The sequence below is a fragment of the Rhinoraja longicauda genome, chromosome 1 (genome assembly GCF_053455715.1).
Source record: "Rhinoraja longicauda isolate Sanriku21f chromosome 1, sRhiLon1.1, whole genome shotgun sequence".
Taxonomy (NCBI): Eukaryota; Metazoa; Chordata; class Chondrichthyes; order Rajiformes; family Arhynchobatidae; genus Rhinoraja; species Rhinoraja longicauda.
The window spans coordinates 87,417,259-87,443,315 of NC_135953.1; the positions used below are offsets into that span (position 1 = coordinate 87,417,259).

General features: G+C 43.1%; 1 protein-coding gene across 7 annotated transcripts in view; it reads left to right on the top strand.

Annotated features, from left to right (window-relative positions):
- The first annotated feature begins 462 nt into the window (after positions 1-462).
- The window catches only part of mapk10 (mitogen-activated protein kinase 10), a 187,533-nt gene continuing 161,938 nt past the window's right edge, over positions 463-26,057 (top strand). For 4 of the 7 annotated variants that reach the window (XM_078401952.1, XM_078401943.1, XM_078401924.1 and 1 more), the window contains exon 1: positions 464-721. Coding sequence is in view for 5 of the 7 variants with exons in the window: in XM_078401924.1 (XP_078258050.1) it covers positions 719-721 (3 nt within the window). In the remaining 2 variants the exon portion in view is untranslated. Of the gene's footprint in view, positions 722-26,057 lie in introns of all 7 variants that reach the window. The other 3 variants (XM_078401921.1, XM_078401923.1, XM_078401926.1) reach the window with 1 other exon arrangement.

Genomic DNA, 26,057 nt, shown 5'->3' on the forward strand with positions numbered 1-26,057 from the left:
AAAAGGAAATTTTCATTTTTATAATGAAACTTAAGTCAAGTATTTTGTGCAGGGTCATCACGTTCTTAATTGACAATTGTTGTTAACTATTGAGATTTCCATATTTTCTCCCCAACAATATTTCAGTCAAAACATTATCATTCTGCACACTTATAAGATGATATCAGAAAAACAGCATTGGGCCTCAGCAGTATCCTTGTGCTCTCTGTTTCAATTATTACTCGCTCTATCTTCCTCCTTTATGTTGCAAGTGACAGGATATTAGCGAAACCATTTTGCATTGACTTCAAAATAAGTCATTACTGGGAGCGTGATGGCTCACCAGGAGATAGTTGCAGATATTAAGAAGTCTCTCCCCTTACCCTCCCCCTCACCAACCTGCCTTCTGCGAGCGTTGACGTCATGTGTGCTCCTTTAAGTTGCCATGGTAACCTATTCCCCAGGCCCTCTGTCTGTCTCATCTGGTAGGTTCCACAGTGGTACAGCCAGCATTGGACTGCACAATGGTTTAATACGGTTGAAGGCGGTGATTCAGCAAAGTCTCTCTGCTCTCCAGCAGCTTTTTTCTTCCTTTCTGTCTCCCGACCAGTTCTTCCTCTCCATCCTGTTGTGCATCCCTTTTTGTTTTGTTTTTTCTTTTGTGCAAAGCAAAATGTTTTGAATCCGAATTGCGGTGGAGGAGTGTTGCCGTTCGGGGATTCTCTACAGTTGGCACGGAATGGTAGGTGGATGATGCTGATGCAGTGTGCTAACCTGCTAAGGGTGGGGAGATGAATATTAATTGCAGCAAAGGTTAATGAAGTAGACTATGAGGATTGCAAGCTGAAAGCATCCCAGCCAGTGCAGCTGGATGTCGCCTTTATCCTCTCAGTGATATGCATCCTTTTGGCATCTGACTGTCATTAAAAAAGGGGCATATATTGGAGTAAAATAATGAACAATTGCATGAAATATCTATTGTACAATTGATACAGGCAGGAGGAACCTTACGTTGCAGTGGGATTTATGACAAGCAAAATTATTAAATTGAAAATTGTAAGAAAAGAATTTTACACCTTTCTAACCTTCACACCTATGCTCTATCGGGTTTTAAATTATTTCGTGACAATTCAGCAGGTTTTGGTCTCAGCGAATGAGGTCAGGATCTCTGGATTTAAATTGTGGTTTTATCTTCAGATTCTTGAATTAGTAGAAATCTGAAGTCATCACTGCTGCCTTGATTAACATTTTGAATCAAGCCCGATAGCATATGCTGCAGGGGGAATAGAGGTATTTTATTCCCACTAGTATCCACTGCCTGCTATGGTTATAAGGACGAAGAGACCTGTAACAGTGTTATTAATTCTATTTGACAAAGTGATGATGCAGATTGCCTTCCTCAACCCTTCATTTGGGAGCACTGCTCTTACTATCTAAACAAGCTATTGTTTAGTTTCTTAATATCCCTATGAGTGTCGATAACAATAGACTGGTTCTGGCAGAGGGGCAGAAACTACGGGCTGCATTGGTGATTATTGCAGAGGAAGGCATTTTGTTCAGTGAGTGTGTTGTGATTTCTTTCTGTCAGAATCTCTGGGGAGAGAGTTATATGCATATATAACAAATAGTCACGACCGAATATGGATACACCTTGTTTAAAGACTGCGATGGTGTATTTTTACAATGATTTGGCAAATATATTTTCCAAATGCAATCTATTAAAATTGTGCACACTAATACATAGAGCTGAAAGATAGGCATCTTGCAGTCATTTGATCAAGGTTCTGTTTTATCTACTCACATTAAATGTGAATATTGGGGCGTCATGTTCAGCAATGTTTGACTTATGTAGAATACACACCATGCATACAAAGTTTGCTTTGATACTAGAAAAATCTATTAGCCATTTTGAGACTTCTTAAATATGATTAGATTTCAGTAGATTCATGGAAAATAACAACATCGAAAGGAGGTTCAGGATGCAGCATAGATTTCAAGGATTTAGTTGCAGGAGTCTGCAGTTTTCTTTCGGTACTAGTTCAATGGGAGCACAGATAACCAGAAGACCCCTATAAAAACATCAGGGGGATCATATTTATTCTGAGTGTTATACTCTCCTATTCCAAGTAACACATGATCAATATGCTGTAGGTAAAATGTAATAGCAATATAATACAAGGCATTTTACTTAATAACTGATGGAGCTGGAGTCAAAGCACCTGATTCCAAAAATGATTGCATTATCATATCTTCACATTCACACTTTGGGAACAGTATAATATTGGTAAAAGATCTGCAGGCAAATTTACAGTTTATGGTATGTAGAACTGCACTGTGACCAGAGCCATCACTGAATCAGCTCATGGGGTGTTTCCTGGGTTCCCAGTATCCATACTATCCAGGTGCAAATATCCCGTTGAATGTCAACCCAGAATTCAGAGCTGGACTTTCTGCTCACTGGGATATCTGGTGGGATTCACATCATAACCTTCCTCATTCAGAGGAAGAAATACTATGAATCAGGCAAAGCTACTTGTCAAATAGACTGGAAAACATATCTTGAGTAAGTTTTATAACAAATTGCTAAAGTTGAATCACCAAACACTGATACAACATAGAAAAGAGAGACAATGATTTATGTGTTTGAATATGAAAATAACGAGAGAAAACAATGTCCCATATCAATCCATTCCATCAATCCATTCATTGGATTGCATCACAGCAGACCCCGGCACTGTTCTGAATTGGTACTGTGGTCACCACAATGTATCTGGCTGGATGATGGGAACTGACCTTGCTGGTTCTGAGCTGATAGAGCCTGGTGACATGTGGGCACCTGGTCGTGTATACTGAGGCCTTGCCCATGGAGCCGGCATTGAGTGAAGGCAAAGCTGCGGCCAGAGCTGGTGCCGACGAGAATCCAGGCGTATCAGAGGTATTTAAAAATGATTAATATTGTAATGAATTCTAAAAAATTAAAAATAAAATTGCTAATTAAAAGAAATACAAAAATGCTGAAATAATACGAATTTCCTATTCTGCAAGTCTGAAATTGCCTTTAAAACCATTGGGAGACTCAAACTGGTGCTGGAGTGTTCTCAGAGGCCAAGGAAACTCCAACACTGGGCCCTGCTGTTAGACTCTGTGGGGTGAGGGTTCTGCCAGTGACGCCCTGGTTCACAGTGTGTTTTGTAAGTGCGACACTTGCTTGCCTTTGAATGGTTGGCGCCAGAAATTCACAGTCGACAATGTTTGGGTATTTAAATTGAAAAGTGACTGAAATGTTTCCCCTATAAATCCTGCTTTGGGAAGCAATGGACATATTAGTATTGTTTTGACATTACCCGGAAAGAAAAGTGGTGCAGAAACTGGAAACACCCTAAATAAGAAATACGAAATGCTGAAATTGCTCAGCAGGCCAGGCAGGATCTGTGAAGGGAGAGACAGAGTTAACATTTCAGGTCCATGACTGTACAAAGAAAGCAGAAAGGGGTTGAGATGGAAAGATGCGGTCAGTAGTGGGATCCCGTTGGAGGTGGCGAAAATGTTGGAGGATTATCTGCTGTATGCGATGGCTGATGGGGTGGAAGGTGAGGACAAGGGGGACTCTGTCCTTGTTGCAAATGGGGGGAGGGGGAGCAAGAACGGAGCTGCGGGATATTGAGGAGACCCGAGTGAGAGCCTCATCTATAATGGAACCCCCGTTTCCTAAAGAATTGAGGGCATCTCCGATGCCCTGGTATGAAACACCTCATCCTAGGCGCAGATGTGGTGTAGACGGAGGAATTGGGAGTAGGGGATAGAGTCTTTACAGGAAGCAGGGTAGGAAGAAGTATAGTCAAGGTAGCTATAGAAACATAGAAACATAGAAAATAGGTGCAGGAGTAGGCCATTCGGCCCTTCGAGCCTGCACCGCCATTCAATATGATCATGGCTGATCATCCAGCTCAGTAACCTGTACCTGCCTTCTCTCCATACCCCCTGGTCCCTTTAGCCACAAGGGCCACATCTAACTCCCTCTTAAATATAGCCAATGAACTGGCCTCAACTACCTTCTGTGGCAGAGAATTCCACAGACTCACCACTCTCTGTGTGAAGAAATGTTTTCTCATCTCGGTCCTAAAAGACTTCCCCCTTATCCTTATACATACTATGGGAGTCAGTAGGTTTGTAGTACAGTAGATGTTATTTCAGATTTAAATTGCCTAAGGTTTTGAAAATATGATACTAATTGTTATCATTGGCTTTAAATGTTCTGACTACCTAACATGGCCACAGTTCTTTGTTTTTATTTTGCAGGGATCATATTTTTCCCATTCATTCTGATGCAATTAACACATTATCTTTCTCATGAACCAAAAATGCATTTGCCCACATTTGCATTTTGTTGATACTTAATAATGTAGCATCTCTAAAACAGCTGGAAGGAATGGCATGCATTTTGCCAATCATAAGTGTTGTAAAAATTTGTTGCCATCAAGTCAAAAACACTAATTAGAATCACTTGCATCAAATAATTTGTAAAACCAAGTCTCCTGGTTTGTTAGTTGTGCACAATTCCTACTGGGAATTTCACCCACCATTTCCTGTACTTGACCACTACCATGTTGCACCAATTGTCAGGTTATTATGGACAGTTGTTCTCTGTCGCTGGTTGCTTGGGCAACTGCTTTGGCAAGTGGTCATTACTGACTGAAGAAGGGTCCCGATAGACAATAGACAATAGGTGCAGGAGGAGGCCATTCGGCCCTTTGAGCCAGCACCGTCATTCAATGTGATCATGGCTGATCATTCTCAATCAGTACCCCGTTCCTGCCTTCTCCCCGTACCCCCTGACGCCGCTATCCTTAAGAGCTGAAACATCCCCTGTCCATTTCCTCCACACATGCTGCCCGACCTGCTTAGTTACTCCAACACTTTATGTTTTGCTCAAGATTCCATCATCTGTAATCCATGTGTCATCATTGCATTCTGTTTTCCTCTGCCACTAGGCACACATGGTTGGGGTGTGGGAGTAAACCAGAGCATCTGCAGGAAACCTATGCAGTAACAGAGACCATATTCAAACTCCACAGGGACAGTATGAGAAGTCTAGAATGAATCTGGGTCTCTGGTTCTGTGAGATGGTGGTTCCACCAGCTGTGCCACTGTGCCACCCCAGTCCTTGCCCTTCATCCCCCAAGTGGCCTCCTCTTCTGGGAATCTGTTCCCAGATCAGAAAAAAATAAAAATTAAATGGCTTATCTCTAGCTTGTTTGGAGCAGTCTCACAGAGAATTGTATTTAATTATTAGAGACTCCAGAGAGGTGGAAATACCAACTGTTCTTCCTCATGACATGCAGCAGTATCTCCCCACAGAGGGAATCCTTGTTTGGAGGATGCAAAGAGAAGTCAGCTGGCAAATCTCTTGCAAGGTTTACATTAATCCAAATGTTGGAGCAGGCAGCCATATGTACTCCTGGGCTGATATACAGCAACATAATGCCGATTGGGAACGAGGAAGGGAAATGTCCATCAGTACAAATAACGAAAACACAAGTAAATTTTTATGAAAATAAAAGAAAGAAACTACATTAACATAAAGTGAAAGAGGTTATCAGAAAGGATGGTAGATGACACAGTAAAGGAGAATGACAAACAAAATAACAAAAGTGAAGAAAGCAATGAAGATGAAAAAGAGGTAAGTTGGGAGGTGCAAAGTGATGATGTGAAAAAGAAGAAATTCAGGTTTCTGGGAAGTCTGAGATATTGGCACAAAAATATCATAAGTAGTTGGGGGAAATGCAATCTACATGGGTCTGGGAGATGTCTGAGTAACTCTGCGTTTAACTTTGGCAATCGGCAGCCCATATAGAGTTTGGACCAAGTGGGGAAAGGGGCTTGGGTCTTCCAACCATCAATCACCTCTGTACCCCTCATGATTTTGAGCACCTCAATCAGGTCACCCTCAGCCTCCTCGCCACCAGGAAAAACAAATCCAGCTGATCCAGTCTCTTCTCCAAATAAATCTAACCTATCCACCCTCCCTTCATGAATGCTTGCAAAGTAAACTAGAAAATGGTCTGGGTGCATATTTTGATTTTTAAAAAGCAGATTAAATTTAACTTAACACATTCTAACTGACACTTTCACATTTTTAAATGGTCTCATCATGAGCCTTGGACTGAAAAACTTAGGATTCCTTAAATATAAGCTGCTCACAATGGAAAGTCAAAGGTATCCGGAAGGAAGAAAATCTCTTAAATCTTTAAGAAAGCAAAATATTGCAAGTGTTTGAAATTTGAAGTCAAAATATGCTTTCATGTTCCTTCCAATTTGCTCACCTCCTGTTTGGAAGTGCTGAGAGTGATTCGATGCAAATCTTTGCTGTTCTGCACGAACTGATGCTTTCATTTATCCTCAGTTATCTTAATCTTCTCCGGGCAAATGAACTGAGAGTAGTCCAGGAGATGAGGGGTTGACCATGCAGGACTGAGACGAGGATTTTTTCTTAATTCAAAAGATTGCATATCTTTGTAATTAATTGTCTGCTTCAGAGTCGTGGTCGTTGAGAATATTAATCCAAGGTCAATACATCTTTGCACAGAAGATTTTGGGAATGACAAGTGAATGAGGCAAGGGATCAAGGAGCTATGCTTTCACCTTTTTACATTCTTATCAGCTGTTTTGAGGACTGGCTCAATACGTGGTCAGGACTGGCAGTAGGAAAACATTTCTACTGATTTCCTTTTATTCATCCTGCAGCAAAATACGCCGCCTCCATCAGGAGGCTTCTGTGGAACACAACAGCTGATGTCAGTTCACCAGCTGAATCTTAATGCCTTGCAGCTCTCTGTTTGTGGCATGTACAGGGATACCTACCTTGTATTACAGAGACCGCCACAGTGTAGAGTGGTAAACATTTATGTCCTTGTTCTAATGTGTTGTATGAGGCATGTACAGGGATACCTATCTTGTAAGACAGAGACTGACAGTGTAGTGTGGTGCAGGAAAATAACTGCAGATGCTGGTACAAATCGAAGGTATCACAAAATGCTGGAGTAACTCAGCGGGTCAGGCAGCATCTCAGGAGAGAAGGAGTGGGTCACGTTTCGGGTTGGGACCCTTCTTCAGACTGATGTGGAGTGTAGAGTGGTAAACCTTTATGTCCTTGTTCTAATGTGCTGTATGAGGCATTGTTCCACTGGCAATTTGATCACCATGGTGTTGTGCAAGAGGCAGCGTTATGCTACCTTCTTTGTAAACATTGCAAAATATATTCTCCTGGGGAATTCCGAAGGAAAAGGTATGTAATGAAATGATTCCAGGGTTTTCAGGACAGGAAATGTCGGTAGAACAGCAATGGCAGGTATTCCTGGGAATAATGCAGAGGTTGCAGGATCAATTTATTCCAAAGAGGTGGAAAGACTCTAAGGGGAGTAAGAGACACCTGTGGCTGACAAGGGAAGTCAGGGACAGCATAAAAATTAAGGAGAGGAAGTATAACATAGCAAAGAAGAGTGGGAAGACAGAGGATTGGGACTCTTTTAAAGAGCAACAAAAGTTAACTAAAAAGGCAATACGGGGAGAAAAGATGAGGTACGAGGGTAAACTAGCCAATAATATAAAGGAGGATAGCAAAAGTTTTTTTAGGTACGTGAAGAGGAAAAAAATAGTCAAGGCAAATGTGGGTCCCTTGAAGACAGAAGCAGGGGAATTTATTATGGGGAACAAAGAAATGGCAGACGAGTTAAACCGTTACTTTGGATCTGTCTTCACTGAGGAAGATACATACAATCTCCCAAATGTTCTAGGGGCCGGAGAACCTAGGGTGATGGAGGAACTGAAGGAAATCCACGTTAGGCAGGAAATGGTTTTGGGTAGACTGATGGGACTGAAGGCTGATAAATCCCCAGGGCATGATGGTCTGCATCCCAGGGTACTTAAGGAGGTGGCTCTAGAAATAGTGGAAGCATTGGAGATCATTTTTCAATGTTCTATAGATTCAGGATCAGTTCTTGTGGATTGGAGGATAGCAAATGTTATCCCACTTTTTAAGAAAGGAGGGAGAGAGAAAACAGGTAATTATAGACCAGTTAGTCTGACATCAGTGGTGGGGAAGATGCTGGAGTCAATTATAAAAGACGAAATTGCTGAGCATTTGGATAGCAGTAACAGGATCATTCCGAGTCAGCATGGATTTACGAAGGGGAAATCATGCTTGACAAATCTACTGGAATTTTTTGAGGATGTAACTAGGAAAATTGACAGGGGAGAGTCAGTGGATGTGGTGTACCTCGACTTTCAGAAAGCCTTCGACAAGGTCCCACATAGGAGATTAGTGGGCAAAATTAGAGCACATGGTATTGGGGGTAGGGTACTGACATGGATAGAAAATTGGTTGACAGACAGAAAGCAAAGAGTGGGGATAAATGGGTCCCTTTCGGAATGGGAGGCAGTGACCAGTGGGGTACCGCAAGGTTCGGTGCTGGGACCCCAGCTATTTACGATATACATTAATGACTTAGACGAAGGGATTAAAAGTACCATTAGCAAATTTGCAGATGATACTAAGCTGGGGGGTAGTGTGAATTGTGAGGAAGATGCAATAAGGCTGCAGGGTGACTTGGACAGGTTGTGTGAGTGGGCGGATACATGGCAGATGCAGTTTAATGTAGATAAGTGTGAGGTTATTCACTTTGGAAGTAAGAATAGAAAGGCAGATTATTATCTGAATGGTGTCAAGTTAGGAGGAGGGGGAGTTCAACGAGATCTGGGTGTCCTAGTGTATCAGTCAATGAAAGGAAGCATGCAGGTACAGCAGGCAGTGAAGAAAGCCAATGGAATGTTGGCCTTCATAACAAGAGGAGTTGAGTATAGGAGCAAAGAGATCCTTCTACAGTTGTACCGGGCCCTGGTGAGACCGCACCTGGAGTACTGTGTGCAGTTTTGGTCTCCAAATTTGAGGAAGGATATTCTTGCTATGGAGGGCGTGCAGCGTAGGTTCACTAGGTTAATTCCCGGAATGGCGGGACTGTCGTATGTTGAAAGGCTGGAGCGATTGGGCTTGTATACACTGGAATTTAGAAGGATGAGGGGGGATCTTATTGAAACATATAAGATAATTAGGGGATTGGACACATTAGAGGCAGGAAACATGTTCCCAATGTTGGGGGAGTCCAGAACAAGGGGCCACAGTTTAAGAATAAGGGGTAGGCCATTTAGAACGGAGACGAGGAAGAACTTTTTCAGTCAGAGAGTGGTGAAGGTGTGGAATTCTCTGCCTCAGAAGGCAGTGGAGGCCAGTTCGTTGGATGCTTTCAAGAGAGAGCTGGATAGAGCTCTTAAGGATAGCGGAGTGAGGGGGTATGGGGAGAAGGCAGGAACGGGGTACTGATTGAGAGTGATCAGCCATGATCGCATTGAATGGCGGTGCTGGCTCGAAGGGCTGAATGGCCTACTCCTGCACCTATTGTCTATTGTCTATTGTCTATTGATGGGATCTTTGTAAGATTAAAATGTGACAAACTCCTTTCCTCTTCCATTGTGCAAAAGGCATTCAGCCAAATGCAGCTAACAGTGCAAATACATTAGGTTAATGACTTGCATTTATAGGAAGTCCTCAGGTTATGTTGTTGTTCGTCCTTCGGGTTCGAAGATGACCATGACTTCACTTTCAGTTGGAGGATTGGTGACTGTGGGTCCGGAAGTGACTGGTGAGGCCAATCCGGGCCCGGAAGGCACGCCCACACGTGGGACACAAGTGGATGGGTGCTGCAGTGGAAGTGGAGGTAGCCCGGGCCTTGCGTGCGGTGCGTTTCCTCTGGGCCTCTGCAGTGCGTCTGTTCTCTGCTGCACGGGCTCCTGTGGTGAGCTTGCTACGCCAAGTTGGATGGTCCAGAGCAAGAGACTCCCAAGTGCTGAGGTTGATGTCCAAGTCATTGAAGGACACTTTGAGGCAGTCCTTAAACCGTTTCTTCTGTCCTCATACTGAGCGCTTGCCCTCAGGTTATATAGGGCATAGAATAGTACAGCACAGGACCAGGCCATTCAGCCCACAATGTCTGTGCCCAACATGATGCCAAATTAAACTAATGCTCTCTGCCAGCACACGATCCATATTCCTCCATTCCTTGCACATCTGTGTGCCTGTCTAACAGCCTTTCAAATGCCACAAATGTATCTGCTACCACCACCACCCCTGGCAGCATGTTCCAGGAACCTACCATTCTCTGTGTAAGAAAAATTTGCCCTGCAAATGCTATGCCCTCTAGTCTTTGACATTTCCATCCTGAGGAAAAGATCCTGTAATATTCAATGCTTTTCTCTCCCAACATAGTTGGGGCAGCACAATGGCTCAGCTGGTAGAGCTGCTGCCTCACAGAACCAGAGACCCGGGATTCAATCCTGACAATTATGTGTAGAGTTTGCATGCTCTTCTTGTAACCACATGGGTGCCTTCTGGGTACTCTAGTTTCCTCCCACGACCCAAAGACCTGTGGGTGTGTTGGGTAATTGGCCTCTGTAAAAACAAAATCCCCTTAATGTACAGGGAGTGGATGAGAACGTGGGAAAACAAAGAACTGGTATGAATGGGTGATCAATGGTTTGTGTGGGCCTGATCCATGCTGTATCTCAAAAACAACAAAAAACATGCGACCTGCCTATTTCCATCATCTTCTTTTATTTTAGATTATGGAGTCCAGGTAGACAGGAAAGCGTTTGTAGAAGGTATGGATCCAGTGGAGAATGTAGTGAAGTTGAGGTCTTTTGCTGATCTGGGTGAGTGAGGCCTGGAGCTGTGGGAGAGTTAGAGAGAGGGCCTGCTGGTGCTGGTGCACAGTGGCCAGTGTACGGTGGCCAGTGTAGAACACAAGGTACAGAAGGAGAACTGTTGTGAGAAGCGGCGGATTGAGTGGACTTACCTGAAATCCGCGTTGGGTCCAAACTGGAATGTATGGAACCGGAGCTGGAAGCCATGAGACACAAAATGGAGACGCAGGCAAGTGTTGAGGAAACACACATGGCTGTGGTAGCGAGTCCGGCTCAGAACATGGTTGGAGAGTCAGCAGCAGAAATCACAGAGGGGGAGCAGTGAGAGGGGTCTTAGAGCTCCCGTTAGAGAGAAGAGGAAGACCTTTTCAAAGAAATCTTGTAGTGGAGCAGTCAAAATGTAGAAACACGAACTGCAGATGCTGGTTAATACACAAAAGGACACATATTACTAGAGTAAATCAGCAGGTCAGGCAGGATCTCTGGAGAACATGGAGTCGAGACCCTTTTAGCCGAGACCCTTCTTCAGAGTAAGCAGGTTCTGAAAGTAAATCTATCTCAAAGGTATTCTGGATGATGATGGGTTCTCTGACCTGTACAATAAAGCAATGTATAAGAGGAACCATCTCTCTGAGGCAGCTTCGAGCAGTGATTCAACAACAATAGAGCGTTTACATTCTTGTTAGAGTCTTTGTCTAAATATACCAGTTGCAATAAAATCCTAACTAGTAATAATTTGCATGTTCAAATCAACTTTAATACGTCAATACGTGTTCCTTCAAAAGATGCATGAGAAACATGATACAGACCATACTTACCATTGGCAGAATCTCAATATATTCTGTGAGGAGAAGGATCTTTTTGGCCTGATGCACTGCCACACTCTGAAGTCAGGTACAGTGGATTTTTTTATGGACTAGTGCCAAGGGAGAACTCTTAAAGTAAGACCAGGAGGGGCACAAATGGAAAAACCGAATAGCTTTTATTCAAGGTTTATAATTAGAGTGGAGAATGAGGTGGGGAGAGGGAACAGAAAAATGAAATCACTCAGAAGTGGTGTCCAACCCAAGATTGTATGGTAAACTCCAGACTAATGCAAAGTCTGTAGGACCTTTTCCAAACAATCATTTTACTGCAGTAGGCCCCCCCTTAGTCATGGCTGACCATGGGTGATGCATCCTCGTTGTTGGCTGCTTGCTTCAAACCTTGGGTAGAGCAACATCGCTTGTGGCTGAAGAGACCAATGCGGGAGTGACAATCTCTGTCGCAAAGGTCACATTTGTGTGTGGTCTCTGGTCTGTTGAAGTTGCTGCGCTCCTTTCTGCGTGCCTGCTTGTCTGCCTCATCAGTTTCACCAGTTTCTCTTCCCCTTTTTTGAGATGTTGCTTCAGGGTACCCCTTCCCCTTGTGCGGTCAGCTGCAAGGCTCTCCCAGGACTCCACATCGATGTCGAGCGCCTTCATATCTCTCTTGCAGACATCCTCGTAATGTAGCTGGGGGCGGCCGATGGTTCTCCTCCCAGATGTCTCCATAGAGGATGTCTTTTGGAATATGGCCATCCTCCATGCGGTGGAGATGGCCCAGCCACCGCAGCCTGCATTGCCTGAGTAGAGTGTACAACTCGGAAGGCCAGCGCGAGACAGAATCTCGGTGTTGGACACTCTGTCTTGCCAGGATATACCCAGGATACAGCGGATACTTCTAAGGTGGAAGGTGTTGAGTCTTCTCTCCAGTCTGGCATATGTAGTCCATGTCTCACTGACATACACAAGCATTGTAGACTGCTATCTTTTTCTTCACTGTCAGCTTTGGATTGGTCCACACTCGAGTTGTGAGGCGAGCGAGAGTTGTAGCTGCCTTCCCGATCCTCTTGTCAATCTCTGTGTCCAAGGAGAGGTTGTCGGTGATGGTGGAGCCTAGGTACGTGAACTGATGGACAGCATTGAGTTCGTAGTCGTCGATGGTGATGACAGGTAGTGCCTCTGTATCCTGCCCCAGGACGTTCGTCTTCTTCAGGCTGATGGTCAGCCCGAAGTCCTTGCAAGCCCGATAGAAGCGGTCCATCAATTACTGTACTTCCTGCTGGGTGTGGGACACAATCATTTTACTGTGGAAACAACACAAATATATTAGTATCATGATATTTGCTGCTACATATTGACTATTTTTTATACTATACCTCATTGGTCAAAATGTTTCAAGAAAGATGCAATGGGACTAATTTTTCCATGCGCTGTTCACTTGGTGGACACTGAGACACTTATCCACCGACACCAACCACCCCTCACCATCACGACTCCCTACGACTGCACCCCTACCCCCTCCTCCCCACCCATCTCATCCTCACCCCAGCAAACTTCGTTAGAGACCAGATTAATTTTCATTTCCAGGCTTTATTAATATAATTTCAGTGAAGTGCTTTATGATATTTGTACTTATGATATTTCTGTCCCCAGCCCCGCAGAAGTCATTAAACATATTGCCTAGTATGCCTTTAGCAGTAGGATCCAATTACTCCTTTACAAATTGCTGGTTAGGTCATTCTAGCTTGACTTTGATTTATTGTGCAGCGATTACTTTGCATTTCAACTTCGATTTAGTGGTGAAGTTTCAAATCATTTCAAGCTAGAAGGGTGGGTGACCATCTAAAATAATCGCAGTGTGTGGAACACAGGTGGAAATGGGCTAGACGGGATGGTTGGAAGTCCTCACCTGTTGCCCGGTTTCCAAAAATGGGTTCCATCTAGAGCCTACGTACCTACATCCATACCTCTGAAGTATGGTGATGGTCATTGTGTTGTGAAACACGATAGCTATTCTGAGCCAATAACAACTCAAGATGATTTATTTTCTGGATTCGTTGAGGGAAGGATGTTGTTCTACCAATTTAACCACTGATTTGCTATAAGCTGTGCAATTGGCACAGTATTGTTCTTTAGAATTTGCTATCAACATTTTTGTAATATTGGCCCAGAAATTCATCCTGTTAATGGCTGAACATTCTTTGATTGCTTCACATTTTTCTTCTGGGCACACCAGGTAAAGCCCAGCAGTGGCATGGGTCAAGTTTTGCATGTTACTGAATGATGTTTTCACATCCATGTCCCCGTCCCCCCCCCTCTCGTTTGATGGCATGATGTTGAATGGCATGTTGTTGGATAGAAAACAATTAATATTTAAAGAAAACATAACTTACAAAATAAACATATTCCTTTACGACATAAAAACCCAAAGGGAATAGTGATGCATCCATGACAAGAGAAATTGAACATAGTGTTAAACCAAAGAAAGGGGCTTACGCAGTCAATAGCAACAGCAATTGCCCTGCACTGTGGGAGCATTTTAGAATTCAGCAAAGGAGGACAAAGGAATTGATAAGGAAAGGCAATATTAAATATAGCCAGAGACAGATGAGAAATAAAAATGTAAGTGTTTTAATAGTTGAAAAAGAAAAGGCTGGCAATGAAAATTGCAGGTACCTCACAAAGACAAGAACATTTATATGGGGAATAAGGAAGACAAATTAAGCAATAATTTGCATTTGTCTTCATGGAAAGATACATGCAAAACCAGGCGGATATAATGTATATGATGGATATATATTAGAGTCAAGGATTTAGTGAGAATGTGGTGCAAATTGAAAATCTTTGCCCTTGCATCCTCTCTAAAAATAACTGATTTTCAATAACACATCACAGACAAATGCAGTATGCATCAGAATTTCTAAGCCAGCTCATCAAATGTTTAAGGTATTGATCGTGAATCAGCAAGGTAAAGGAGTCTCAGCTTTTGTGCTTAAATGTTACTGGGTGATTCAAACATACTGACCTAGAGGTGAAAGTATTACCCACTGTCATATATCTCTGCTTTCATACAGAAATATGATGCCACATCTCCTGAGTTACCCCTGTTTAACATGCCATGGTTAATCAGATCTATAGGTTTATAAACTGAATAAGATATCATGAATGCCAAAACTTTTGCTGAGTCATATTGCTTAAATAAATAGATCTAATCCACTGCATAATAGAAAGTAGTGTGGACTTTTACCTCCGAGATATATTTTCACAAGTCACTAGTTTGGCCTGATTTTGTCCAATTCAGAAATAATCGCAAGACCTTAGAGATTTTCCAAAATAATACTGAGAAAAAGGAAGTCCTTTTAAGAGGACAAATTGGAGAATCTGCAATTATTCACCTTTGGCGTAGATGGTTAGGGAGAGATTTGGTTGAGATGTTCAAAATTTTGAGGTATTTCCTTGGACTAGAAATGGAAAAACATTTTCCACCTGCAGGAGGACCAATAACCAGAGTCAGCAGACGTAAGGAAAAGGACAGATAATCCAATTGTAATTGAGGGGATATTTTTAGCACATTTAGTTAGTATAATCTGGAATACACTGCCTGAAAGAGAGAGAAATTGCAAAAGGGAACGCGATGCATATTTCACATAGGAGAAAGACAGCTGAACTGTTTCATTCACTCTGATAAAGAGCCATGAAGATGGGCTGAATGCCGTGCTCTGTGTTCTTCAATTCACAGAATTCTTGTTTATTGATGAATGGTGTGGATTTGTGCTGTAGGACTGATAAGAAGCAGAGTCAAAAATAGGTTTACTCTGGTTTGGCTATTGAAGCCAATTCCAAGTTAAATAGCTACTGAACTGTCCTTGAATTAATGCTGCAATAAATCGCATGTTGGCAATAGTTTAACAGGGACTGATAAAACTGTGATATCTTCTATTCATAATTTGTTCATTTCCTGATTGCCAAGCATTCTGAAAGGGTTTTGTGCGCCTCAGTTATTTGTTCAAGACGATACTTTGAATTGAAATGAATTTTCTTACATTCCTACATTGTTCATGAGCAATTTTTCTGGCAATTCAGCACATTGCAGCATTGGCATAAACATTCAATGACATTTTCAGGTTTGTTGGATAATGATTCATGATTATTCATGGTACAGTTGCTGAGCTGTGCTGGAAATGAAACCTCCTGAACATGGGTCACACTGCAACAAATCTCAGATAATGTTATATACTTCGGCATTTCTTCATCACATCACCATTATTGGTGGTTGGCCAATGCACAAGGATAACAAAGGTTAAAGGAAGAGAAGACGGTGATTGACCTAAAATGTACATCTCATGGAAATACACCCTTCTTGTGAAATCAATAAAACAAAAAAATCCAAAAAATTGAGGAAATTGATGGCTTAAGCAGTAAAACCTTTTTGCCAAGATGAAAAATTCAAATACCAGAGAGCATAGCTCTATGGTGAAGGGGGCAAAGTTTAAAGGAGATATAAGGGGCACTTTTTTTTTACAGAGGGTGGTGAGTGTCTGTAACATGCTGCCAGGGGTGGTGTTTGAGGCAGATATGATAGAGGTATTGAAGAAACTTTTGTACAGGCATATGGATATGCAGAGCATAGAGGGATATGGATTATGAACAGGTGAATAAGAGTTAATAGACAATAGACAATAGGTGCAGGAATAGGCCATTCGGCCCTTCGAGCCAGCACCACCATTTAATGTGATCATGGCTGATCATGGCCTTGACACAGATGGGCACAGATATTATCGGCCAAAGTGCCTGTTCTTGTGCTGTACTGTTCTATATAATAATAATAATAATAATGCATTACATTTATATAGCGCTTTTCATATACTCAAAGACGCTTTACAGGGATTTAAGGAACATAGGGAAGTGAATAAATAGAGAAATAAGTAAACAAACAGAGAAAGGAGACAGAAGGTGAGGTGACCTTCAGTGGTTGAAGGCAGTACTGAACAGGTGAGACTTCAGTGATGTTTTGAATGTGGTGAGTGACATATGTCCTATGTTCTAGAGGCAGGTCTGAGCTGATTGGTGAGGTCTGGGCAGTGTAGATCACTGATACACAATCCAACAGAAATACTTTGAGGGTTGGTTAAGTCAAATCCCCAGAATTACTGAAATATCCAAAAACTTACATAAATTATGAAAAACAATGCACTCACTGTTAAAACAATCGAATTGATTTTTTAAAAGAAGTTTAAGAAAGTTTTAAAAAATACTGTGAAATATTTTACACGGTAAAATACATTTAAAAAATACCAATTGAATAAAATATACAGATATATTGATTTCTACTTACCCAATTCCCCTGCCGCCTTTCATCCCTGTTTTGAATGAATGAGCTCACCAGATTTAGACTGTCATGGAGTCAACAGCAGATTCCTCAGTGTGAGTGCAGGAAGATCATAGCTGTCCAGTCTTAGAGTGTGATTTGGAAATCCCCAGTGACCAGCTGTATGGAGGTACATAGAACAAAGAAAAGTACAGCATGGGAATAGAGCCTTCAGCTCACAATATCTGTGCTGAACATAATGCCAAGATACACTAATTTCATCTGCCTGCTCATCATCCATACGCCCTAAATTCCCTGCATATCCTTGTGCCTATCCAAAAAGATTGTAAATGCCACTATCCACCACCACTCCTGGCAGCACGTTCCAGGCACAGATCACCCTCTGTGGACAAAAACTTGCCCTGCATATCTCTTTTAAACTTTTCCCCTCTCATGTTAAAGCTATGCCTCTTGTCTTTGACATTTCTGCCCTGGGAAAAAGGTTTTGACTGTCTACCCTAACTACGCCTTTCGTAATGTTATATACTTCTATCAGATATCTTAACCTCATACATTATAGCAAAACAATCCAATTTTTCCAACTTTTCCTTGTAGCTAATACTCCCTAATCCAGGCAGTGTTCTAGTAAACCTTGTTTGCACCCTGTCCAATGCCTCCACATCCATCCTGCAATGCGGCCACTAGAACTGCATGCAATACTGGCCTAACCAAAGTCTTATAAACCTTTGACTTCCCGACTCTTATTCTCAATGATTCGACCAATAAAAGTGAGCATACCATACACCTTTGTTACCATTCTAGATAGAGCCAAAGTGCTGGAGTAGCTCTTTGGATCAGGCAGCATCTCTGGAGAAAAAGGATGGGTGACGTTTCGAGAAGGTCCTGATCTGAAACGTCACCCATTCTTTTACTCTAGAGATTAGTTTAGTTTAGTTTGGAGATAAAACTCAGAACCTGGTCATTCGGCCCACCGAGTCCACGCCGACCAAGGATCCCCACACACTAACACTTTCCTATACACTCTAGGAACAATTTAAAATTTAACAAGCCAATTAGCCTACAAACCTGTATACCTTTGGAATGTGGGAGAAAACCACACTCATGGACAGGCTCAAGACCTGATTGTTTCCTGTCGGAGGGCATTTTGTGTTTCACCTGTACCCCAAATCTGGAATCAGGCTCAGCAACGATAGGAACAGACACCAAATAAAACATCTCGTAGAACAGTGGTAAGTTTCTCAAACAAATTGGTTTATTCAAGGCCTTAACAGTATGCACTGTAAAACACTCTGAGAGAAGCCAAAGTGTTTCAAAGATTCATAGCATCCACAGCATTGTTATATTCTCATGATGCATTGGTTATATGAGGATTTTATATATGTATTTGAAATTGAAATTGTAATCATTGTTCTTTCTCTGTAACCTTTCTTCTTTGCCTTTCCCCAGAGTTATTGGAAGCTTATGTACCCTTTTATTTAGAAAATCACTTTCCCATTTGTAGAACAAATGGGTGCAATAAAAGTCACTACTCGCTGGTCAGTTTTATTTCCCACAGCTTAGTTTACAACCCCCAATGTTTAATTTAACGAAACAAGTTATGCTGTGGAACCTAAGCACTATGATAAATCTTTTTATTACCTCATTAAAATCCATGTTCCCAATGTTGGCCATTTTTCCCATCATGCATCCCCAGTATGCAAGCTGTTGGGTTAAACAGATTACAGACTAGTCATCTTCCTTATAATTTTCAAAATGTCCTACATTGTATCTCTAGCCGAGGGTTGTTTAATTGAATGCACTTCTGTGCAGAAAACACATTATCAGAAGTTCTGGCATTCCTATTGATTGCCACCTGCTCCTTTATTACAGTTTGATCTCCTGAGCTCTGCAGCACCAATTAAAATGCTCACTGATGTGACAGTGTAGCAGGATATGCCATCCTGTGAGATACAAATCTTCACAGCAACAAAGTGAAACATTAAAGCATGTCGTTGCATCACTTCTGTTTCTTCTGATATTCTTTATAAGGCAGACAGAAATGATGCCATTTAATTGGTGTAATAGTCATAGAGTCATGCAGTGTGAAACAGGCCCTTTGTAACAGACCGCAGGTAGACCCAAATGCAGCACACGGAACCAAGGAAGTAGTTTTAGTATGAGCTTTATTTCTATCCTGCTCATGGTCAGGGACAGAAGACTGAGGCGTTCACCAGGGCTACGACGAGGCATGAAGGTCGGGAGCAGGCAGGGTCGGGAGCAGGCAGGGTCGGCAACGGGAAATCAGTCCAAGAGAGAATGCTGGAGAGTCTTGCATGAGGGCTAAGAACAATCTGGCAACGAGTGTGTGTGCAGGAAGGGTTTATATGCTGGCTTGATTGGTGATCTGGAGCAGGTGAGTGAAGTTGGCTTAACGTGGTGGGCGTGGCCGGCAGGTGAGTGAACAGGACAGACTGTGACACCCTTTACCCAACTTGCCGACCAACATGCCCCATCAACACTAAACCCACCTGCCTACATTTGGCCCATATCCCTCTAAACCTTGTTGTTGGATTAGCATTTGTCTGAACATTTATGTGTTATAAGAAGTATAGAAGGAGGCAGAAAATGCATCCTTGTGGGGCACCAGTGTTGAGGATTATTGTACAGGATTTGTCACCTATCCTCACTGATTGTGGTCTGTTGGTCAGGAAGTCAAGGGCCCAGTTGCAGAGAAGTGTGCTGATTCCAAGTTTCTCGAGTTTGGAGATGAGGTGGATTGGGATAATGGCATTGAAAGCAGAGATGTAGTCTATGAATAGGTCTGATGTAGGTGTCCTTCTTATCCAGGTGTGTCAGGGATGAGCGAGGGAGATGGCATCAGCCGTGGACCTGTTGTGGTAGTAGGGAAACTGCAGTGGATCAAGGCTGTTTGGTAGGCTGGAGTTAATGTACGTCATAACTAGTATCTTGATGCACTTCATGATGGTGGATGGCAAGGCCACGGGACGGTAGTCATTAAGAACGCAATCTTATTTTTCTTTACTATGAAGGTGAAAAGGGTGCAGAGAAGATTTCCGAGGATGTTGCCAGGACTCGAAGGCCTGAAAGGTTGGGTAGACTAGGACTTTATTCCTAGAATCAGAATCAGAATCAGAATAAAATTTTATTGGCCAAGTATGTATGCATTCAAGGAATTTAAATTGGTGCTTTGCTCGCACATGGTAAAAACACGGTATACAGCGACAATTAAAAATAAAACATTATAATTGAAACATGGGAAAATAAAATACCAGAGCAAAAAGAGGCTACAGACTTTTGGCTGTTGAGTAGGAGTGCAGGAGGCTGGGGGAAGTTCTTATTGAGGGGAATTGAAAGGGTGAATTCACCAAGGCTTTTACCCAGAAGAGGGGAATGAGAACCAGGGGACACCGGTTTAAGGTGAGAGGGGAAAGATTTAATACGAACCTGTGCGGCACCTTTTCCACTCAGAGGGTAGTGGGTATGCAGAACAATCTGCCGGATGAGGTAATTGAGGCAGGTATTATAACAGCATTTAAAAGAGACTTGGACAGACACATGGATAGGAAAGGTTTGGAGGGATGTGGGCCAAAAGCGGGCAGATGGAACTGGTTTGAATGGGGCATCTTGTTTGGCATGAACAAGTTGTGTCGAAGGGAGTTTTTCCATGCTGTATGACACAAGACTATGTTGCTGGAGATTTTTTATCCATTGCAAATGTGTCACCCACATAATATCACAATCTATATAGCTGATGGTTGTGCAAACTTGGAAACTTATCTCAGGGTGAGGGCTGGAGAGGGTAGGAAATCAAAACCACATCTGCTTGGTGAAAGAAAGACTACTGATGAAAGTTCCAATCGAAGGTATCACAAAATGATGGAGTAACTCAGCAGGTCAGGCAGCATCTAGGAGAGAGAGAATGGGTGACATTTCGGGTCAAGACCCTTCTTCAGACTGATGTCAGGGGGGCGGGACAAAGAAAGGATATAGGTGGAGACAGGAAGACAGTGGGAGAACTGGGAAGGGGGAGGGGGGGGGGGGAGAGAGGGACAGAGGAACTATCTAAAGTTAGAGAAGTCAATGTTCATACCGCTGGGCTGCAAGCTGCCCAAGCGAAATATGAGGTGCTGTTCCTCCAATTTCCGGTGGGCCTCACTATGGCACTGGAGGAGGCCCATGACAGAAAGGTCAGACTGGGAGTGGGAGGGGGAATTGAAGTGCTCAGCCACCGGGAGATCCGGTTGGGTTAAGGCGGACTGAGCGAAGGTGTTGAGCGAAATGATCGCCGAGCCTGCATTTGGTCTCGCCGATGTAGAGAAGTTGACATCTAGAGCAACGGATACAATAGATGAGGTTGGAGGAGGTGCAGGTGAACCTCTGTCTCACCTGGAAAGACTGTTTGGGTCTTTGGATTGAGTTGAGGGGGGAGGTAAAGGGACACTTTGGATGGAGTTGAGGAGGGAGGTAAAGGGACATTGGATCAGATAAATAATTGATGTGTAGAAACATAGAAACATCGAAAATAGGTGCGGGAGGAGGCCATTTGGCCCTACGAGCCAGCACCACCATTGATTGTGATCATGGCTGATCATCCATAATCAGTAACCTGTGCCTGCCTTCTCCCCATATCCCTTGATTCCGCTAGCCAGGAGAGCTCTATCTAACTCTCTTTAAAATTCATCCAGTGAATTGACCTCCACTACTTTCTGTGGCAGAGAATTCCACAAATTCACAACTCTCTGGGTGAAAAAGTTTCATCTCATCGCAGTTTTAAATGACTTCCCCTTTATTCTACGACTGTGACCCCTGGTTCTGAACTCCCCCAACATTGGGAACATTTTTCCTGCATCTAGCTTGTCCAGTCCTTTTATAATTTTATACGTTTCTATAAGATCCCCTCTCATCCTAAATTCCACTGAATACAAGCCCAGTCTTTCCAACCTTTCCTCATATGACAGTCCTGCGAACCCGGGGATTAACCTTGTGAACATACGCTGCACTGCCTCAATAACAAGGATGTCCTTCCTCAAATTAGGAGACCAATACTGCACTCAATACTCCAGGTGTGGTCTCACCAGGGCCCTGTACAAATGCAGAAGGACCTCTTTACTCCTATACTCAACTCCTCTCGTAATGAAGGGCAACATGCCATTAGCTTTCTTCACTGTAACATGGCAGGAGCTGAGCCCAGCCTCAAGGTCTCACATTTCATATCGCTGTCATGAGGTCCCCTACTTGCATTCTTCCTGTGCCTTTCCTCATTCTAACCTCCAGGTTCTCCAATACACACACAATATTCTCTCCTTCCCACCAACTCCATGTGGTTCACTACATTCCCAGCACCATCACTTTGTTAAAGCTTAAACTTGCCAACTTGAAGCTTTGCGTACAGTGACATTAATAGTTTGAGACACTGGGCATATCAGTTCAGTTCAGTTTAGTTTATTGTCATGTGTATCAAGGTACAGTGAAAAGCTTTTGTTGCATGCTAACCAGTCAGCAGAAAGATAATACATGATTACAATCAATGCTTTTACAGTGTATAGAAACACGATAAGGGAATAACGTTTTGTGCAAGTTAAAACCAGCAAAGTCCGATCAAGGACAGCCCGAGGGTCATCAAAGAGGTAGATAGTAGTTCAGCACTGCTCTCTGGTTGTGGTAGGACGATTCAGTTGCCTGAAAACAGCTGGGAAGAAACTGTCCCTGAATCTGGAGGTGTGTGTTTTTACACTTCCATACCTTTTGCCTGATGGGGGAGGGGAGAAGAGGGAATGGCCAGGTTGCAACTCATCCTTGATTATGCTGCTGGCCTTGCTGAGGCAGTGAGGTATAAATGGAGTCATTAGAAGGGAGGTTGGTTTGTGTGATGGTCTGTGCTGCATCCACAATTCGCTGTAATTTCTTGCGCTCTTGGTTAGAGCTGTTCCCAAACCAAGCTGTGATGCATCCTGATAAAATGCTTTCAATGGTGCATCTGTAGAAGTTGGTGAGCGTTGTAGGCGACATGCCAATCTATCAGTCAACATTAATACCAGAAAGCCCTCCACTTGGGACTTGGAAGATAGGCTTCAGTGGATTACAAGTACAAAGCAATTGGCCCTGAAACCGTTGACTATTACCAATCCGTTCACAACTAGAGTCAGGGAGGATCCTTTTTAATGCAGCTAATATTATTAATAGATAATACCAATTTTACACATTTGTATATTCAGTCATAAAACATAAGATTATTTATGGAATCCATGTTCCCCAGAGATGCTGCCTGACCCACTGAGTTACTCCAGCACAGAAAAACACAGAAGCAAGCACGTTTGCAGAGCAATAAAGCACATGGTAAAAGGCAGTCCATATGCCCAAAGATATTGAGGATTTAGTGTCAAAGTAAAACATAAAGAGACTGGACAACTACTTAGGATATCATGTTTTCCTTTTGTCTTTCAATATTACAAGAGGAATGTAACACATGTATCATATATAATACTGATCCAGGAATAATAATCATTCCTTTAACACTGTCAACCCTTCAAGGATTGTTTGTTGCGACTAACTGCTCCCAGTGTTGCAACAGTTATTGAGAACAGGTTCCTGGAGGAAGCTGTTGGAAAGAAGCCAAATGCAAGAATGCTTGCTGCCTCTGTAAATTGTTTTAGGAATAAAGTCTTTTTTGTTTTGAACTGTTGCTTATTTCCATAACCTAGAGCATGAATAAGGGAGATAATCAGACAGACATGTTATTGCCATCTGTATCCCAGTGCCCTTAAGTGTTCAGATTCTCTAACTTATTCAAGTCTCTTTTAAAATTGCTGACACAATTATTCCATCCTTTGGTAATTTGATTCATTGATTCACGTGCAAGTCAATCAAAAGCTGTGGGCATTAGCACATTTGCATTCTCAAGTGTCTCTGTGGTATGCGCCTGGAAGTCTATTCCAGAGAAAAATTGGATTATAAGCAAAAGCTGCTGGGGAAATCAGTGTGTCAGGCAGCATCTGTGGAGGAAAATGGATAGGTGACGTTTCGGGTTGAGACCCTTGAACAAAAAGTCAAACTGCTGGAGTAATTTAGTGGGTCAGGCAGCATCCGTGGAGGGAAATGGGTAGGTGACATTTCAGGTTGGGACCCTTCTTCAAACTGATGTAGACGTGGAGAGATAACTGGTAGAAAGAGGTGAGGGGAAGGGGTTGGGGCAAGATGTGGCAAGTGTTAAGTGGATCCAGGAGAGAAGGGGTTGATTGAGAGATGGGTCATGTGGGAAAGAGGAGGGTAGAGTTAATAAACAAGGCTATTGATAAGTGGAGAAACCAAAATGGTGTAATTGGTGGAAACTGTTTAAAAAAGAAAGGTGGGGAGTGGAACATAGTACAATGGGAGGGGTGGTGGGTGGAACATAGTACAATGGGAGGGGTGGTGGGTGGAAAGGAACAGGAAGGGGGGAGGAAAAAAAGAAAAATCCAGAATAGGGAGAGTAACTTCAAATAGCCCTTGCTTTCCCTCTCTCTCTCTCCATCCCTTCCTCCTTCCCAGTTCTCCCACCAGTCTTACTGTCTCCGACTACATTTTATCTCTGTACCGCCCACTCCCCTGACATCAGTCAGAAGGGTCTCGACCCAAAACATCACCCATTCCTTCTCTCCAGATATGCTGCCTGTCCCGCTGAGTTACTCCAGCATTTTGTGTCTACCTTTGAGACTAAACATAGACTAGGAAACCATTTTGATGAACATTTGTAGGCATGCTGGAGTGCTGGATCTCCCAGTTGCTAACCATTTTAACTCCCCTTCCCACTCCGACCCTTATGTCCTTGGTCTTCTCCATTGCCAGACTGAGACCATATGCAAACTTGAGGAATAGCACCTCATCTAGCTGACAACCCAATGGTATGAACATCGAATTCTCCAATTCCAAGTAATATCCCCTATCCCCTCTCTTTTTCGGTGCCCCAACCCCCACTCTCAGGCATCCAGATAGAGTCATAGAGTCATGCAGCATGAAAACAGGAGGCACTTCAGCCCAAATTGCTCACACCGTCCAACATACCCCATCTACACTAGTTCCACCTGCCTTTGGTTCACGGCCTTATCCTATCCATGTACCTGTCCAAATGTTTTTTAAATGTTGTGATAGCAACTACCTCAACTACCTCCACTAGCAGCTCATTCCATTTACCTACCACCCTTTGCATTAAAAAGTTGCCCCTCAGGTTACTGTTAAAACTTGCCCTCTCTTCTTAAACCTATGTTTTTTGATTGCCATACTCTGGGTAAAAGACACTGCATTTACCCTTTCTATACCTCTCATGATCTTATACACATCTATAAGATCACCCCTCATCCTCTTGCACTCCAAGGAATAGAGTCCCAGCCTATTCAACCTCTCCCAACAGCTCACACCCTCTAGTCCAGGCAACATCCTCGTAAATCTTCACTGCGCCATCTCTAGCTTAACAACATCTTTCCTATAACAGGGTGAGCAAAACTAAGCATGATACTCCAAATGTGGCCTCATCAAGGTCTTGTACAACTGTAACATGACCTCCCAACTTCTATACTCAGGGCTCTGATTAATGAAGGCCTATGCACCAATACCACCCACTTTAGTGACATCTGCAAAATTACTAATCATGCCTTATACGCTTTCATCCAAATCATTGATATGGATGACAACGGCAATGGGCCCAGCACCGAATCCTGAGGCACACCACTAGTCACAGGCCTCCAGTCCATAAAACAACCTTCCGCCATCACCCTCTGCTTCCTTCCATGAAGCCAATTTTCTATGTAGTCAGCTCGCTCTCCTTGGATCCCAGGCAATCTAACCTTCGAGAACAGCCTACCATGCGGACCCTTGTCGAATGCCTTGCTGAAATCCATTTATAGAATGTCTACAGCTCAGCCCTCATCAACATTTTGGGTTACATGGTGGCACGGCGATAAGCCCAAAATGAAGGGGAGGAGTCAGGTATTTCGGGAGGGATTTTATTAGCTGTTGTTCTCTTGTCCAGTCGGGTCTGCAAGAGAACGATCGCGCCTAAACTCCTGCCCTTTTCTCCTTGTAGCTAAGGGCCGCCCCCGGACTGGTCCATTCCCATGCCGAGGGGTTCGATAGTGATATGGCCCGACCCTTGGGAGCTGCCGCAACATCTTCAAAAACTCAATTAAATTCATGAGACACGACCTCCCACGTACAAAACC